This window comes from Sesamum indicum, linkage group LG8, assembly GCF_000512975.1.
Source record: "Sesamum indicum cultivar Zhongzhi No. 13 linkage group LG8, S_indicum_v1.0, whole genome shotgun sequence".
In the NCBI taxonomy this organism is placed as follows: domain Eukaryota; kingdom Viridiplantae; phylum Streptophyta; class Magnoliopsida; order Lamiales; family Pedaliaceae; genus Sesamum; species Sesamum indicum.
Genome location: NC_026152.1, coordinates 2,581,579 through 2,593,689, shown reverse-complemented (window position 1 = coordinate 2,593,689; position 12,111 = coordinate 2,581,579). Strand labels below are relative to the sequence as shown.

Genomic DNA, 12,111 nt, shown 5'->3' with positions numbered 1-12,111 from the left:
CTCCCAGTCAGGTCTTCAACAACCAAAAAAATCCAAAGAAAAATAGTTAACAAATTGAAAGACAAAAAGAAAACTATTCTTCCTCTGATAGTATTAATCGGAATGAGATAGACAGAGAAATGACAGAAGAACGGTATTGCACGGACGGAGAAAGTCTACAGTCTTCCGCATTTTATACGAGCTCCCAAGCGTACGGCCTGATCTAATCCGTCAACGTGTACAACAGGAACTCGTGTTAGACCGTCGGATCGTTGAACCGGGGTTTAGTTAGCAAAACTTATTTAAATACTAATTTAATATATAAATAATTCAAATTAATAAATACATATTTTTGAATTCAAACTCATAATTTTTTTATTGTGAGAAAATCATAAATGCAGTACTCTGAGTTCCCACTTTTTAAATTTTTTCTTAAGGGCCCTTAATGTTTCATGAAATTACACCATGGCATTAATTTTTTTTTTATCTCTTTTAATTAGATATTTCTCTACTATTTTTCTAGTATTACAGCGATTTAGCTAATATATTTAATATTATTATAAATAAATTATAATAACTCACATAAAATAAGATAAATATCTATACTTTAGTTGAATTCAAACCAATAACATCATTGGTATCTATCAACGGTTAGTCTATCTTTAAATGCTCTTTCAACAGGACGTTCAGATGAGTTTATCAAAATTTTAGCATATTTTTTTCTATGATGCATAGAATTTGGTATTTTTTTTTCAAGAAAATAGTCTTATAAAGTTTAAAAATAATATATTAGAAAAATAAAGAGTTATTAATTTATTTTTAAAAATTTTAACAAACTACTTCAATTTGAATTTTATTAATTACAAAATTGCCATTAGTAACATTTATAAAATCCACAATCTTATATTATTCAAATGATTCTAAAACTTATCTTTAAATTAAATCTAGCATTTCATAAGATAAAAAAAATTTATATAAAATGCAATGACTTTATGGTATATTTTAGGAAAATTACTATAACGTACCATTAAAATAAATTATGAATTAAGAATTGTGGACGAAAATTCGCTCATTTATGTATGGGACCAAAATTGAAAACATGTCCACTTATGGTTATGGGACCAAAAATATAATTTACCTTTACTTTGATTGTATTGACTAACGGAGAGAGCAACTGCCGTTATCAATTGGATGAAAATCTCTAAATGGTCCTCAAATTGAAAAAAAAAAACTACATATGGGACTCAATGTGCAAATTGATTTGAGTATGGGATCAAAATTAAAAATAGGTCCATTTATGGGACCAAAAGTATAATTTACCTTTAAAAAGTACGTTGATTAGTTTTTTAGATATAAAAATTTACTCCAAGGAGATCATTTCAGCAAATTTTCCTACTTTTTTTTAATTAAATTTAACTAAAACAAATGTTGAATATCATTAATCCTTTTGGGTAAATTATATGAGCACCATGAATTTAGATTAAAATACACAAATGCTCCCTGATTTTTGCAATAATACAGCTATATTCGGTGATGTTATAGTTATAATTACAACTATACCCCTGTAAAAGGCAAAGCTTTTACATAAACACCTCTTAAAAAATATTACACTAATATTTCTCAGGGGTGTAGTTGTATTTTTTAGAAGACAATGAGTATTTATGTAATTTAATCTAATTTTAGGGAGTGTGTATATAATTTATTTTAAGAATAATCATATGGTCCGTTATAGCACTTCAATTATATGAAAGATATGTAATGAATTCGAACTCATAACTTTTTTTTTTTTTTTTTTATAATAATGTCCGTCCAAACATAAGATTTTTTATATTTTATTAATTTTTTCATAAGAAAAAGATAAAATGTTACCTTTTTAATTTTATTATTTCCCTAGTTTAATTTAATTTTTATTCTCTTCACAATTAAAATCACCCTACTAATTTTTTTATTTTTGAAGGAATCGACTTGAGCCAATCCCGATGAATCGACCCTACTCCCACTCCTACAGAAATATCTATAAAAATTATTTTTGACGATCTCGACACCCATCAATGAGTTTCAAATTCTTATCAATCATATATAGTCATTTGTATTCTTCCAAAATCTTTCAATCAAATCCAATTTTTTCAATCCAAGTGTAATATTAAGATTTGAATTCCATCAATATTGAAAAAATATAATTTACAATTAGAGTTAAAAAAAAATAAAATCCTTCTAATTTTAAAATTATTTATTCAAACATATTCAAGAAATATTTATTATATTTGAAATATATAACTCCAATTCCATCAATTGAAGTGTAATGTTGGATTCATGCTATATAAGTTATGTATACAAGATAAAATGTATTTTTGATCCCATAACTTAGGTCATTTGGCGTTTTTATTTTTTAATTTTATAGGGTAGCATTTGATCCTACATGCTTTTAGTTCTCGAGCTTTTATGATTTCAGTCTTTTTTTTGCCAAAATTGACCTCTATCAAAGAAAAGGGTGAACTCCGGTGAAAGAAAAACTGAAATCACAAAAATTAAAAAGATTCAAAATCAAAATACTACTTTAAGAAATTAAAAAACAAAAATAGTGGTAAAAATAAGCCAATTCGAATAGTAGCCCTAATTTTATAAGGTCATCTGAGATGCATTTGTATTTTTCCAGCGAGTAGGGTGAATTTCGACGTAAATAGGACTAAAATTGAAAAGATTAAAAAAAAAAAAAAGAATCAGAATGCTACCAAATTATCCTTATACATCTTCACACCTAATGTATGTAAGAAGGTATATCATTACCATTATAAGGATAATTTAATTAGAAATTCTTTTTTGATCTGTAATAAGTTATTCGAGAGTAAATATAAATTTTTATTTAATTTTTTTGTTAATATCAATAAATTTAATGAATTTTTCATTAACAAATGGACCTATTTGTTAAATAGAAACAAACTTTAGGAATAGTAGATATAATTTTTCAAACCACAAGGAGTTTATAGGTAATCACACCAAATTTAAAAAGTGGGAGTGTAATTATTACTAAACACTACCTAACTTTTTTATTGTAATAGATGATTTTCATAAATATAAATAATTTCTAATTTCTGTAAATAAGTGGTTGTAATGTAATTATTTATAAGTAATTTAGATTTTTAATTAGCTGATATTTTTGTTTTTATATTTATGGGAATTTTAATTTAGATTAATTCCAAAAAGGAAAAGATAATTTTGATTTTCCTGTCACTTTCCTATTTTCCCCCTTCCCACTTTCCTATTTTCGACCTGTTCTCAAACTGGAATAGGAAAGTGTTTTAGTTTGTTTATAACAACCCGAAAGTTTGCATTTCCCGGCATTCGCTCCGCCCAACCCCCCACCCCACCCGAGGGGGGTTTCCGGCCTTTCTCCACCATGCCAATTGCCGCGATCCCTTTTCTCTGCTCAAGGGAATACAAACTCCTTGTTAGTGCTTTATCAAGCAGCAATCTCACTAATGCAAATTGAGATTCGCGGAGGTTTGGATTTTAATAAGGATTTTTTTTAGTCGCTGGTAATCATGCATTGGTGGCAGGTAGCCTTTTCGTCCTCGTCGAAGACATTGTCGGACGACGATAACGTCATTGTCGACGGGACTTGCAGGTACTTCTTAAAACCCAAACGGCGGAGCCACAACCTAGCGCGCCAGGGGAAATTACCGATGGCCACTGGTAATGACGACGGAGAAACGTGCCGGCCATCTGGACGTTTTGAGCGTTCCCCGGCCAGGTCGGTGTCTGCGTTGCCTCAGCCGCTGCCACTGCCGGAGTTGCAGTTGCTGATGCAGCGTGACCCTAAATTTGCATCATCAGGCTGCTGCAACATGCCCCTACCCCCGCCAGATTCGGTTCGACATAGAAGAGGAGGGAGTCTGGACACGAACAGACAAAGAGACGAAGAAAGGCAGAGAACGGACGCGTTGATTGCTGATGCCATTGATGGACTGAATGAGCTTAAGAGGTACAGGGAAACAATGTAATTAATGATGGAATTATATGTAAGCTGTTTATTCTTATTCTTGAATATACCTATCTTGTGAGTTGTGTGTTGCCTTACGCAATCAATTCGTCGTCGGAAACACACACATTTTATATATGTATGTGTGAATAGGGCATGCATCCTTATTTCGTTCAGAAATTTAATGATGTGCTCATGGAAAGCTTGTACATCTATTTCATAGCATCTTATAACATAATGCTATTAGCTTAGGCGTCAGATTTTCAAATTCTCAAAACCTCGTAGACAATCATTTTCCAGTTTGTTATTTATAATGAAAGTTGTTGCTTTCATGATGTTGGAACATAATTTGCGTGTTTGTTTATTCCCGAATCAACATATTGCTAGGCCAGCAAACACGGACAAATGTAGAACATTGTGATACTCGGTCAGCTAAGGATTTAAAACAGAAGGGAAATGCCACAAGAAGATCCTCCAGCAGTTGTAGTATTAATTTTCCAAGCAGTGCTCCATCTAGTCCTTATTCTAGTCCTACAGTGAGTCCCTCAAATGGTGATATGTTCGCTATCCATTACATTACTCCCCCCAGTGTTTTTCATGTTTGGTCCGCACCGGAGATACCACATTCTGATGGGAATCTAGGGTTAAGTTCATATTATCAAATGTCTTCTGAGAAAACAGCATCAAGTCTTGAAAATTCTCCCCGTGAGAGTCCAAGATTAAGTTTTCGCCTCCTTGGAATAAGTCCACCAAAGTCTACATCACCATTGTCCATAAAAATATCACCTGAGACCCCAGCGGCACGTTGGGAAATTAATGCTCCAGCCAGTGTACATCCTTTACCACGTCCTCCAGGGGCTGGCACACCTACACAAACCACTTCAACCTCCCAAGTTTTGTCTGCATCTGATCTTTCAGCAGCTCCTATGCCATCACAAGCCACTCCAATTACTACTCTTTCAGGAAAACCTGAATTTCCTGGAGCTAACATTTCCGCACAGCCCTCTGCTGTTTCTCAGGTTGCAGTGAAACCTGAATTGTTGCCCATTAAATGTCAATGGAAAAAAGGAAAACTTATTGGGAGGGGGACATTTGGAAGTATCTATGTTGCGTCCAACAGGTATTAGGAATAAATATACGTACGTAATTGAAGATTAACTGTACTTTAGTTAACTATTTCATTCTGTCAATAGAAAGACTGGAGCTTTATGTGCACTGAAGGAAGTTGAAATTTTACCAGATGATTCAAAATCTGCAGAGAGTATGAAACAGTTGGAGCAGGTTTGATTCTACTTTAGCTCTTCTCATGTTTTGGCATCTTATTCTCGCATATCCTTGTCTTCCAAATGTAAAAATGTGTATTACTACATAAGAAATCTTTCTTAATTCATCATATCCTATTGTTATAGTTAGTAATGCTCAATTCTTGTTTTTCGTTGTCTGGTGTAAGTTGAGATGACTGATGGTTGACCCTGGTTTACTAGTGAATGTCTTTGGCTCTTTGCCTAGGCCTAGCAGAATGCATATGTATCGTGGTTGCCACTAAATCTCAAAGCGTAATAGAGGGCTCCGTAAGACATGGAAGATCACATAATATGATACATCTGTATAGTTGAGAGAGGCAAGTTTTGAACACATATGAAGTGGTAAGGTTAAACTAAAAACCAGTCATTCCATTTCTTGGGTTGCATATTTATTCTTAGTAAAGATAAAAGTCTGAACCACTCATTCCATCCTATCAACAGCATATATACTTTGATTTCTGAGGAGTAATTCTGGATTAATTTGTTTTGATTCTTGTTGTGTGAGTGCCTGGAGACTTTGAATTGCTTTTGATTTGCATGAAATCGTTATACAGGCATCCTTACCTTTTAGAAGTAAATCGTGAAAAGTGGAAATAAGCCTCATTGAGTAAGAAACTTAAAGATAAACCATCTTTATTGTTCGCACTACGGCTTATATGTGAGAAAAACATATACTGATGATTTGGTTAAGAATTTCTTTTGAAGTAAATTCAAAAGAAATTCTTTTTGCAACATATTAGGTGCTTAGTAGCATTAAAACCTAGCTTATTTCTACAAAGCAATTTAAAGTAAGGATAGTTCATAGACATTACAATTATCTTTGGGATTTTGTTATCTAATAATTTGATGATTAATGGACATTACTGTTACCCTTTTTTGTTTTTCTTCCACCCACGAATTCTCACTTGATATTCCAGCTTGCATATTCTTCTGGCCAGTTTTCATTTATCAATAATGGGACCTTGGACTGATGATTCTCAATCCTTTTAGGAAATTAAAGTTCTCAGCCATCTAAAGCATCCAAATATTGTCCAGTATTATGGTAGTGAAATTGTAAGTAATTTTCCTCCTGAACTGTGAGTTTGCTGGCTTCTACATGGATGCCCTAGTTCGAATCTCACTCTAGTTTCCTGCAGGTTGGCAATAAGTTTTATATATACCTGGAATATGTTCACCCTGGTTCAATCAATAAATTTATTCAGGACCATTGTGGAGCTATTACAGAATCTATTGTTCGCAATTTTACTCGTCATATTCTATGTGGGTTGGCTTATTTGCACAGCCAAAAAACCATACACAGGTAGAGTTGTGGTATTTTTATGTTCATAACACTAAGAAAGAATCATCTGCTAGATTGTAGTCAAATTATGAACTTGTGTAATGTACCATGGATGATAAGAAGCATAAATATGGAGGCATGTTAAGCATATACATCTAATTTGATTGGAAAATTTCTTTTGAAATAATTGCATCATGACTTGGACAAAATTAATAATTTATTAAAATTGTGTTTCAGTACATGTCATTTTAACTATCTCGAAATGAATTAAGTTGGAAACTTACTTCAACAGTTAAACAGGATTGGGATGATAATCTAAAACACTGAAAAGGAAGAGTAGATCAATTGGTTTTCAGTAACATTGCTTAATTGTTTGGTGTTTGGCGGATCACAGTTAGATGTGGCCACACGATGATACAGGACACTCTAAGCATTACATCTAGTATGGTCTCTTTCTGCCTCACACTTATTCTCTGTTCTTCACTCCGTGGTATTTGAACCATTTTTTTTAAAAAAAAAAAGTAAATGTTGGCAAGCGTAAAACTGTCCTTTATATGTGTCAGTTTCTCATTATTGTCGTTGGTGTGACCATATCATGCCCTCATTCTGTCTAGATTTATGAAAAACTTGTAAAATTGGAAAGTTTGTCCTGGATTATTTGACGTGTGTCTGAAAATCATAGCATTTGGCAAGCCTTATGCCTAAGACAGTGTGCATTCTTCTTAGAACAGATTATCTTTCAAAATTAAAGACCTAGGAAATGCCTAAATTGAAGAAAGCTGTTATCTGGAGTTCACTTGGGGTATCAAAGTCTTCACTGACTTGGTGTGATGATGATCAATTTCTGTAGGGACATCAAAGGTGCTAATTTACTTGTTGATGCATATGGAGTGGTCAAGCTTGCTGACTTTGGGACGTCTAAACATGTGAGTTATTGATTTCTGGAAATTGCACAATATGCTACAATTATGATAAAATAAGGGACTCTGAAGGACATAGATCCGCCAAGCATGGGCTGGAATGAGTTGTAAAGTTAAAAACCGACCCTTGCACTTTTTATTGCCGTACTTGAGTAGATTGTTTTTATTACTCAAGCTCACTGTCTGAGCGGCCATCCATTGGTTTCATCATGTTTCTCGTGGAAGTGAGAAATGTGATGTATGTGTACATAAATTTTAATAATAATGAGTTTTGGTCTCTTCTAGGATCATATTATTATTCGTCCACTGTGTCACGGGTGTCCACATGAATTGCATCCTAACCTTTTGTTGTGCATACTGTTCACTTTTCATGATTAAAGAACTCCAACGACATCAGAATTCATATTAGTACTGAGGATAAATAATTGTTGGTACTGAAGATATATATGCAACTTATCCCTTTAGGAAAGACTTACTAGCCCGGAATATAAAAGGAGTTTTCAGAATGGAGGTGGAAATCAAATCTGGCTAATTCTTGAACGTGTAAAGCGAACTTGAAATATGAGATAGTATACCATCAAGGCTGCTCTTCTGTTTTAAATTATTACTACACTTCTGCTCTTGTAATAAGTTTGATTTATTCAATTTACAGCTTAATGGGCAAGTTGCAAATCTATCCTTGAAGGGTAGTCCACATTGGCTGGCTCCAGAGGTTTGCAGATACATTGCAACATAAGTTATTTATCATGGCAACTGTTGCCTAAACATGCTAAAAATCTCATTTCTCTTGCAGCTCTTACAGTCTGAGATGCAGAAGGATACTAGTATTGATCTTGCTTTGGCAGTTGATATATGGAGTTTGGGCTGTACTATAATTGAAATGATGAACGGAAAGCCGCCTTGGTCTGAGTATGAAGGGGTAAGCCTTTTGCTATTGGTCAATGTGCTGATAGGCTTTACATTGTAGGTTGTCATTTAGGATGCTGGGGCAATGATAGGGTGCCTGCAGGTTTAGAGAACTGACATCCATAATATTAAAATTAAGCATTCTTTCCTGGTCAACGTTGTACTCTGTCAATAGCTCTTATCAGAAGTTGTGGTCCTGCGGGGATCAAGTCATGCAGTTAAGGAGATGAAAAAGGAAGCTTACCGCTTCACACAAGTGCTTGTCCTGGAATGGCTTGAGATCATAATGAACTCCAATTTCAATTTTCAACATAGCAACCGGTCTTGGGAAAATTTCATCTAGTAAAATCAATGGTGAAACTCAAATTGCTTATTCCTTTATGTGAATATACAGATGCTTTACAGAATGAGTTTAAAAGTATAGCTCAGTGCTTAAGTTGTGCTTGGAATGAATGTTTTATGATACCTATATAAATTAGTTCTTTCATCGACCCCGTAGAACCAAGGTTTCAGTGGCCTGTTTCAGTACATGTTTCACATAAAGAAGATGGCTTCCTTGTTAAAGATTTCTAAATCCCAGTATCGTACATTAACTGAAATTACAAATATCTCCATCTTTTTCAGCCAATTTTGGAATTTCTCTCTCGTTCCACAGTTCATTTAGTCATATATTGTCTTTTCGTTTCAGACTTTCAGTATGGTAAAAGTGAATTTGGTATATATTTCAGGCTGCGGCATTATTCAAGGTTTTAACGGAGACTCCACCAATACCAGAAACACTGTCAGCAGATGGTAAGGATTTCTTGCACTGCTGCTTTCGTAGAAATCCAGCAGAGAGGCCAACAGCTAGCAAGTTACTTGACCATCCGTTTGTGAACTACTCCCAACAGCCTGATGCTTGTACCCAGCCCCTTAAAGAGTTCAGATTGACGGTAAATGACTCATCAAACCGCTTCTCCTTTCCAATAAACTAACTCGACATGCTGCCTCAGGTTTTCTCTCTGATAACCAAAGTAATTTTTGCATCCAGGGCCTGCTGCACAAGACACGCAGATCAAGAAGGGAGCTGGTGAACAAGTAAGAGCTGCATGATATATTGTCACCCCACTTTCCTTGTCTTGTACTTGGATCCCGTACGTGCAAACTCCAAACATTGGGATATAAAGTTGAACATCTTCGACTCAGCTCATGTGTGATACTGCTCCTCGGGTGAGACATTCCAGCAATGTAATCACAAGACATACTGTTGAAGGCTCTTCTGTTGTTATCCTTCCCAAGCTTGGAACTTCCTCCAGACAAGGCCCATACTCCACCAAATTCTATCGGACACAGTACGGCATATCAAACATGGAAAAATGGGGAACTGCTGCATTCTATTTTCTTTTTTCCAGCGTGGCATTTCCCTTAAGATCTTAAGTCATGACTGTCGCGATCCTCCCCATCTGCTCTTTTCGGTAAGCTCAGGGAGTTGGAGCCTGCTTTTTTCGTTCTTGTTAAAGATGACAAATTGAGAAAGCTTCAATTCTGGAATTTTCCTTGGACTTTGTATTTGTAGCTTTATGTCTTTGTATAATACGGAGAATAGAGCTGCAACACAATGAATCGGAAAAGAGACAGTACGGCTATGTAGAACCCTGTAATTGTCTGTTTTGGGTGTAAATCTTTCACAGGCATGCTGAATGAAATCAAGTTAATGGGATTCGATGCTGTCTGATTGTTATTTACAAACTCCCATCTGTCACTAAGTCCAAGACCCAAATCTACCTGGGGGAACACTCTAACTTAATGCATTTGGGATTGTTGATGCGTATGTATTCAACAGTGTGTTTTATTGTGTTTATAAGCTTTTTAAAGTAGCTTATAAGATGTGTGTTGCTGTATTTCAAGAATTTAATTTAAAAATAAAATTTAATATTTTATAAGATGGATGAATTTATAATATATTTGGGCAAAATTTCACTTTTGGTCCCACTAAATAGGGCCATTCTCACTTTTGGTCCCGCGCTTTAGGTGCTCAACACTTGTAGTCCCAAAATCCTAATTTTTTAACACTTTTAGTCCCGCGCCGTTAAAAACTGACGGAAACAGCACGTGACTTGTCACGTGCCGTTAGTCAACTAGTATGGTACATGTTGGTCAACGGCAAAATATCACTTTTGGTCCCACTAGATAGCGTTATTCTCACTTTTGGTCCCACGCTTTACGTTTTCAACACTTGTAGTCCCAAAACCCTAATGGAGAGTGGGACTGAGACATTCCAGCACAACAACGGCAAGTTCTCGGCGGTTCCTTGCAGTGAAAGCTTAATCTTCATCAAAAGCAACTCAACATCTGAAGCAGAGTGAGTGAGAGTGAGAAGAATGCAAATGCAGAGAGACAGAGAGGCCTAAGAGCCGCCATGAATAAGGCTGGGAAGGAAAAAGTAACTGAGTGTGAGAGGGTTCTTTGTTTGAGTTGTGTTCATTGAGTCATCCTCTAGACCAAATCCTGCAACTTCTCAATCAAATATCACTGGTATGGTAAAATGCAGAGAGACAGAGAGGCCTAAGAGCCGCCATGAATGAGTTTGGGAAGGAAAAAGAAACTGAGTGTGAGAGGGTTCTTTGTTTGAGCTCGAGCTCGACGAGCTCACCGAGGTTGAGCTCGAGCTCGAGCTCGATACATTATTTTCGAGCTCAAACTCGAGTTCGCTTTCTCGAGCTCGATTTTGTTCCAGAAATTGCAGAAGAATAGAGGTGGGAAGGAGAGGAATTTTACAACATTACATACAAAATATTTCAGAAATTTTGCTAATCGATAATGGTCTTCCATACAACATTACAACTCTTTTATAAAACCAAACAATAACAACAAGAAATAAACAAATCATTGTCCCCTGAAAACACACTCAAACCCAAGAAAAAAAACTAAACAAGATGCTAAAAACACGCCCAAACCATCTGATATCGAAATATAAGAGTAATCATTCAAGACGGTGTATCGTTGAATCAGGCCATGTGATTTTAAATCATACCGTCTGATATGATCTAATAGACACAATCTTGTATATATTTAAATTTCATATGAATCAGGTGCCCAAATTTTAAGATATCTTAATTATTGATTAAACTTTTTAATCTCATTATATATCTAATAAAAATAATAATTAGAATTGTTCAACCATCATCATCATCATTATTATTATTTTTGTTATTATTATTATTATTATGATTTTTAGATTAATTCATAAGAATTACTAAATTTTGACATAAATTTATAAATAATAAAGAATCATAAGTGAATTACTTGTCAATTTAAAAAATATTAACGTAATACAAATATATATTAAAATATAACATAAAGTTCTATATATCATATTAAATAATAATTTTAATTAAAATAATTATAATTTGCTAAGTTGTTGATTAGATTTATTTTTGTATAAAGATTAAATATATAAATAAAAGTATCATAATTTATTATTATACAAAATAAAATAGATGATATTGATTAATAATTATAATATACGATCAATTTAGATTATAAAACTGATCAAATATCAGATATAAAATTAAATATATAAAAAAATTAAAAATAATATATTAAAAAAAATCACCAGCTCGCGAGCGGTGAACAAGTAAACATGAGCTCGAGCTCAAAGTCGAGTCGGCTCGACTCATCTGCCACCCCTATGACTAATGGCACGTGACTTGTCACATGCCGTTTCTGTCAGTTTTTAACGGAGTGGGTCTAAAGGTGTTAAAA

At 34.3% G+C, this 12,111-nt stretch overlaps 1 protein-coding gene across 1 annotated transcript; it reads left to right on the top strand.

The window, feature by feature from the left end:
* LOC105167462 (mitogen-activated protein kinase kinase kinase 5) lies at window positions 3,231-10,069 on the top strand. The gene is made up of 10 exons (XM_011087202.2): window positions 3,231-3,961; window positions 4,346-5,078; window positions 5,152-5,239; window positions 6,253-6,315; window positions 6,399-6,562; window positions 7,392-7,467; window positions 8,114-8,173; window positions 8,255-8,380; window positions 9,096-9,299; window positions 9,398-10,069. Exons 1-10 carry the CDS (start codon window positions 3,949-3,951, stop codon window positions 9,446-9,448), a joined length of 1,578 nt encoding a protein of 525 aa, XP_011085504.1. The 5' UTR covers window positions 3,231-3,948; the 3' UTR covers window positions 9,449-10,069.

Coding starts and splice junctions, on each gene's coding strand:
- LOC105167462 (XM_011087202.2), top strand. Junction 6,563..7,391: donor AGCCAAAAAACCATACACAG/GTAGAGTTGTGG, acceptor CAATTTCTGTAG/GGACATCAAAGGTGCTAATT. Junction 9,300..9,397: donor TTAAAGAGTTCAGATTGACG/GTAAATGACTCA, acceptor TTTTGCATCCAG/GGCCTGCTGCACAAGACACG.